The 7,337-nt window shown below is 38.8% G+C and overlaps 1 protein-coding gene across 1 annotated transcript; it reads left to right on the plus strand.

Annotated features, from left to right (window-relative positions):
• Positions 1-5,255: 5,255 nt before the first annotated feature.
• On the plus strand, positions 5,256-6,837 carry LOC309823397 (high affinity cAMP-specific and IBMX-insensitive 3',5'-cyclic phosphodiesterase 8A-like; the record flags this gene model as incomplete). The annotated part of the gene is given in 3 exon segments (XM_082655631.1): positions 5,256-5,447; positions 5,450-5,507; positions 5,510-6,837. Coding segments are annotated over 3 exon segments (1,578 nt in total), but the record flags the coding sequence as incomplete, so codon positions are not given.
• Between the last annotated feature and the right edge of the window lie 500 nt (positions 6,838-7,337).

Genomic DNA, 7,337 nt, shown 5'->3' on the forward strand with positions numbered 1-7,337 from the left:
CTTGCATACCTGGGATAAATCTCACCTAGTTGTGGTGTTTAATTATTTTTATACATTGCTGGATTTGATGTGCTGATATTTTTTTGAGAATTTTTACATCTGTATTCATGAGAGACATTGGTATAATTTCTCTTTCTTGTAATGTCTTTATCTGATTTTGCTTTTAGGGTAATGATAACCTCATAGAATGAGTTAGGAAGTATTCACGCTGTTCCTATTTTGGGGAAGAGAATGTGGAGAATTGGCATAATTTCTTCTGTAAATTTGATAGAATTGACCTGAGAAATCATGTGGGCCTGGTGCGTTCTTTTTTTGGAAGGTTACTAATTATTGATTCAATTTCTTTAGTAGATATAGGCCTACTCAGATTATCTGTATCTACTTGTGTGGGTTTCAGTAGGTTGTGTCTTTTAAGAAATTGGTTTATTTTGTCTAAGTCATCACATTTCTGAGCATAGAGTTGTTCAGAATATTCTTTTATTACCCTTTTAATGTCTGTGGGGTCAGAAATAATGGTCTGTCTTTCATTTCTGATATTAGTGATTTGTGTCTTTTTTCTTTATTTCTTGGTTTGCCTGACTGACACTATCAATTTCATTCACCTTTTCAAAGAATAAGTTTTTGGTATTATTAATTTTCTCTTGTTTTCTGGTTTTCAATTCTGTTAATTTCTGTGCTGCTTTTTATTATTTCTTTTCATCTATTTGGTTTAAGTTTATGTCACTATTATTCCTCTAGATCGTGGCAGCTTAGATTATTGATTTTATATCTTTCTTCTTGTCTAATATATGCATTCAATAGTATAATTTCCCTCTAGGTCTGCTTTTGCAGTGTCTCACACATTTGGATAAGTTGTATCTTTATTTTCATTTAGTTTAAACTGTATGTAAAAAATTGAGACTTCTACTTTGACTTAGTTAGAAGTATGTTGTTTAGTCTCTAAATATTTTGAGATTTTCCAGTTATCTTTCTGTTACTGATTTCTAATTCAATTCCTTTGTGGGCTGAGAGCATATTTTTTATGATTTCTCTTTTAAAAAATTTTAACTGTGTTTTATGGTCTGGAATGTGGTCTGTCTTGATGAATGTCCCATGTGAGCTTGAGAAGTATATGCATTCTGCTGTTGTTGGATGAAGTATTCTGTAAGTGTCAATTAAGTCAAGTTGATTGATGGTGCTGTTCTGTTCAACTATATTTTTACTGACTTTCTGTCTGCTGGTTCTGTCAATTGTTGATTGAGATATGTGGGAAGTCTCAAAAGTAATAGTGGACTTAATCCTTTCTCCTTGTAGTTCTATCTGATTTTGTCTCACGTATTTTACGCTCTGCTGTTAAGCACATAAACATTAAGGATTACTGTCTTCTTGGAGAATTGACTTCTTTATCATTCTTTATCATACAGAATTGACTCTTTATCACTTATAATTTTCCTTTTTTTGAAGTCTGCTTTTTCTGAAACAATATTGTTATGCAGGTGTTCTTTTGATCAGTGTTAGTTTAGTATGATATATCTTTTTCCATTTCTTTACTTTTAATCTATCTTGTCTTTATATTTAATGTGGATTTTTTGTTGACAGTGTACATTTGTGGGTTTTTTTTTTCTGCTCTAAATTTACTGTCAGTCTCCATCTTTAAATTGGTGCACTTATTTGTAACTGTTTCCTGTTAAAATTCTGTTTATTCCACTTATTCTTTGTTTCTTTCTTATCCACCATTCTTTATTTTGCCTTCTCTGGTTTTAATTGAACATTTTATGAAATTGCATTTCTTCTTCTCTTTTTATTTATTGTTTTATTCATTGAAGTACAGTTGACTTACAGTATTATATTAGTTTTAGGTCTGTGACATTGGATTCAATATTTTTAGAGGTTGCACACCATGCAAAGTTATAATAAAATATTGACAGTATACATCACATCCCTATGAATTATTTATTTTATAACTGGTTGTGTGTACTTTTTAATCCCTTTCACTTATTTCATTACTTCCCCCCTATCCCTACTTCCCTCTCTTTTGGCAACCAATAATCTATTCTTTGTATCTTTGTGTTTGTTTTGTAATTATTTTTTATAGGAGTATAGTTGCTTTACAGTGTTCTGTTAGTTTCTGCTGTACAGCAAGGTGAATCAGCTATACATATACATATATCCCCTTTTCCTTGGATTTCCTTCCCATTTAGGTCACCATAGAGCATTGAGTATAGTTCCCTGTGCTATACAGTCTGTTCTCATTAGTTATCTATTTTATACATAGTAGTGTATATATGTCAATCCCAATCTCCCAATTCATCCCACCCCACCTTTCCCCGTGAGTATCCATATGTTTGTCTCTACGCCTGTGTCTCTATTTCTGTTTTGCAAATAAGTTCATCTATACCATTTTTCTAGATTCCACATATAAGTGTTAATATATGATATTTGTTTTTTTCTTTCTGACTTACTTCATTCTGTATGACAGTCTCTAGGTCCATCCACATCTCTGAAAATGGCACATTCTTTTTATGGCTGAGTAATATTCCATTATATATATGTACCACATCTTTTTTATCCATTCCTCTGTTGATGGACATTTAGGTTGCGTCCATGTCCTGGCTATTGTAAATAGTGCTACAATGAATATTGGGGTGCATGTATCTTTTTGAATTATGGTTTTCTCTGGGTATATGCCCAGAAGTGGGATTGTTATATAATATGGTAATTCTATTTTTAGTTTTTTAAGGAACCTCCATACTGTTCTCCATAGTGGCTGTGTTAATTTACATTCCCACAAACAGTGCAAGAGGGTTCCCTTTCTCCACACCCTCTCCAGCATTTATTATTTGTAGACTTTTTGATGATGGTCATTCTGGCCGGTGTGAGATGCTACCTAATTATAGTTTTGATTTGCATTTCTCTAATAGTTACTGATGTTGAACATCTTTTCATGTGTTTGTTGCCCATCTGTATGTCTTCTCTGGAGAAAGGTCAATTGCTTAGCATACCAATTCCACTTCTTTAAAAAAAAAGTTTAATAGTCGCTCTAGAGTTTAAAATATACATTTACAACTAATCTGAAGTCCACTTTCAAATAACCCATACAACTCTGTGGGTAGTCTGTATCTTATAACAGAGTATTCCCAATTTCTCCCTTCTATTTTTTACAACATTGCAATAATTCATTTCGCTAGTTCATAACCACCCAATTAACTAGTTTTTATTTATTTTTTTTTACATCTTTATTGGAGTATAATTGCTTTACAATGATGTGTTAGTTTCTGCTCCATAACAAAGCGAATCAGCCATACATATACATATGTCCCCATATCTCTTCCCTCTTGCGTCTCCCTCCCTCCCACCCTCCCTATCCCACCCCTCCAGGCGGTCACAAAGCAATGAGCTGATCTCCCTGTGCTATGCGACTGCTTCCCACTAGCTATCTACCGTACGTTTGGTAGTGTATATATGTCCATGCCTCTCTCTCGCTTTGTCACAGCTTACCCTTCCCCCTCCCCATATCCTCAAGTCCATTCTCTAGTAGGTCTGTGTCTTTATTCCTGTCTCACCCCTAGGTTCTTCATGACATTTTTTTCCTTAAATTCCATATATATGTGTTAGCATACGGTATTTGTTTTTCTCTTTCTGACTTACTTCACTCTGTATGACAGACTCTAGGTCTATCCACCTCATTACAAATAGCTCAATTTCGTTTCTTTTTATGGCTGAGTAATATTCCATTGTATATATGTGCCACATCTTCTGCATCCATTCATCCGATGATGGGCACTTAGGTTGTTTCCATCTCCGGGCTATTGTAAATAGAGCTGCAATGAACATTTTGGTACATGACTCTTTTTGAATTATGGTTTTCTCAGGGTATATTCCCAGTAGTGGGATTGCTGGGTCATATGGTAGTTCTATTTGTAGTTTTTTAAGGAACCTCCATACTGTTCTCCATAGTGGCTGTACCAATTCACATTCCCACCAGCAGTGCAAGAGTGTTCCCTTTTCTCCACACCCTCTCCAGCATTTATTGTTTCTAGATTTTTTGATGATGGCCATTCTGACTGGTGTGAGATGATATCTCATTGTAGTTTAGATTTGCATTTCTCTAATGATTAATGATGTTGAGCATTCTTTCGTGTGTTTGTTGGCAATCTGTATATCTTCTTTGGAGAAATGTCTATTTAGGTCTTCTGTCCATTTTTGGATTGGGTTGTTTGTTTTTTTGTTATTGAGCTGCATGAGCTGCTTATAAATTTTGGAGATTAATCCTTTGTCAGTTGCTTCATTTGCCAGTATTTTCTCCCATTCTGAGGGTTGTCTTTTGATCTTATTTATGGTTTCCTTTGCTGTGCAAAAGCTTTGAAGTTTCATTAGGTCCCATTTGTTTATTTTTGTTTCCATTTCTCTAGGAGGTGGGTCAAAAAGGATTTTGCTGTGATTTATGTCATAGAATGTTTTGTCTATATTTTCCTCTAAGAGTTTGATAGTTTCTGGCCTTACATTTAGGTCTTTAATCCATTTGAGCTTAGTTTTGTGTATGGTGTTAGGGAGTGATCTAATCTCATACTTTAACATGTACCTGTCCAGTTTTCCCAGCACCTCTTATTGAAGAGACTGTCCTTTCTCCACTGTACATTCCTGCCTCGTTTATCAAAGATAAGCTGACCATATGTGCGTGGGTTGATCTCTGGGCTTTCTATCCTGTTCCATTGACCTATATTTCTGTTTTTGTGCCAGTACCATACTGTCTTGATTACTGTAGCTTTGTAGTATAGTCTGAAGTCAGGGAGCCTGATTCCTCCAGCTCTATTTTTCGTTCTCAAGATTGCTTTGGCTATTCGGGGTCTTTTGTGTTTCCATACAAATTGTGAAATTTTTTGTTCTAGTTTTGTGAATAATGCCAGTGGTAGTTTGATAGGGATTGCATTGAATCTGTGATTGCTTTGGGTAGTAGAGTCATTTTCACAATGTTGATTCTTCAGTAAAACCTTGTTCATATTAATCTGCTTCTGTTTATGTGTCTTTACTCACTGACTCAGCTGTAGAGGAAGAACTGACATATGTGAGTGGTGATGTGGGAGCCAGACTTGAAGACACCAAACTTTTGTGTCCCAGTGACTGGGATGTGGAATTAGGCACACATTATGGCTGCATGTGCTGAGTCCTGAAATCTGTTCTCAGTGTAACGAGTTACAATCAGGAGGAACTGAGGTCCAGAGGAGGGAGAGATGGGGTGACTCACCCTGGCTTCTCTGTATGTCTCTCAACAACAAAATGTGAAGGTGATACCTGCCATTGGACAGGGAGGAAAAATTAGACACTATGTGTCCATTGTCACAGTGTGCAATGGCAACAGTAAGACTGAGAAAATAGCTGAATGTGTTCAGTCTGACACTCATACAGATAATCAGTCAGGCAAACATAACGATGGGAGAAAAAGCTCACTAGATGTCAGAACTGCTGCCCTCGAACAAGCAAAGTTTCCAGCCAGAGACGACGCTCCTCCATGGCCCGGATACATTCCATGTAGATGAGGCGCCCATCACCAAGGCAATCTATATCATCAGTGCTGCCCAGGAAAGCAGTGCCATGCCTGTGACAGAAGCCTTAGATCGTGTGCTGGAAATTCTAAGAACCACTGGATTATATTCACCACAATTTGATGCTAAGGACGATGATCCTTATGCCATTGACCTTGTTGGGGGCTTAATGTCTGATGTTTTGCGAAGACCATCCAGGAATGAGTATGTTCTTTCAACAAAAAACTTTAAACAGGTTTCCAGCAGTGTAATCACCCCCACCTCCCTTCACAACGTCCCATCACAGATAACTCGGGCCATGGAAAATGAGGAATCCTGGGACTTTGATATTTTTGAACTGGAGGCTGCCACTCATAAATGGCCTCTGATTTATCTTGGTCTCAAAATATTTGCTCGCTTTGGAGTCTGTGAAGTCTTAAAATGCTCTGAGACAACGCTGAGATCGTGGTTGCAAATTATCGAAGCCAATTATCATGCTTCTAACCCCTACCGCAATTCTACACATTCTGCCGATGTGCTTCACGCCACTGCCTATTTTCTCTGCAAACAGAGGATAAAGCAAACTTTAGATCCACTTGCTGAGATCACGGCCCTCATTGCAGCCACTGTCCATGACCTGGACCACCCCGGGAGAACCACCTCCTTCCTGTGCGATGCTGCGAGCGAGCTGGCCATTCTGTATAACGACACTGCTGTGCTCGAGAGCTACCTCGCGGCCTTGGCCTTCCAGCTGACCACTCGTGATGATAAATGCAGCATCTTTAAAAACATGGAGAGGGATGACTACCGGACGCTGCGCCAGAGTATTATCGACATGGTCTTAGCCACAGAAATGACAAAGCACTTTGAGCACGTCAACAAATTTGTCAATAGCATCAACAAGCCCTTGGTAGCATTAGAGGAAGATGGGGAAACTGATAAAAATCAAGAAGCCATAATCCCTATGCTCAGAACTCCAGACAACCGCAGTCTGATCAAACGAATGCTGATTCAGTGTGCTGATGCGTCCAATCCCTGCCGACCCCTGGGAAAGTGCATTGAGTGGGCCGCACGTATCTCAGAAGAATGTTTGTCTCAGACTGATGAAGAGAAGCGACAGGACTCGCCTGTAGTGATGCCAGTTTTGGACAGAAATACCTGCAGCATCCCCAAATCACAAATCTCTTTCATTGACTATTTCATCACAGACATGTTTGCTGCTTGGGGCGCCTTTGTAGACCTGCCTGAGTTAATGCAGCATCTTGACAACAATTTTAAATACTGGAAGGGACTGGACGAAATGAAGCTGCGGAGCCTCCGCCCCCCTTCTGAATAGTGGGCGACACTGCCTGGGGCCCTGACGCTGTGTCCCTCCAGTCACTTGGGATTCCCGAGGTCAGAGTTCCTTGGTCCTTTCATCCCCCCGTCTGCAGAGCCTGTAAGAGCACACAGGGACGTTGGCAACCTTCTGTAGCCATCATCTGATGCCACTGCCGTAAAGTGAGACTTAGCTGGGCCTGCTGCAGGGGCACTTCAGAAAGTCACGTGAGAACCACGGTTTGCATTCGCGTCCATTAAAACACGAGCTCGGGACTGCCCCCGCAAAGGACGGAGGTGGATTTCTTTTGTTAACGTAGTTAAGTCTCTCTCTCTCAGAGCTAGCCCATTTAGCTCCAGGTTCCTCAGGCACCCGATGCACTTACACAACATTTAAGAGCTTTACACAACTGGAAGGTCACATCTTTATTTCTTATTGCAGGAACACAACTTCTGGAAACTTTATTTCTATCAGAACCTGGAGGTGACCAGGCTTTACTTTATCATCTCTTTCTTCTT

This window comes from Grampus griseus (genome assembly GCF_964374135.1).
Source record: "Grampus griseus genome assembly, chromosome: 5".
NCBI classification, from domain to species: domain Eukaryota; kingdom Metazoa; phylum Chordata; class Mammalia; order Artiodactyla; family Delphinidae; genus Grampus; species Grampus griseus.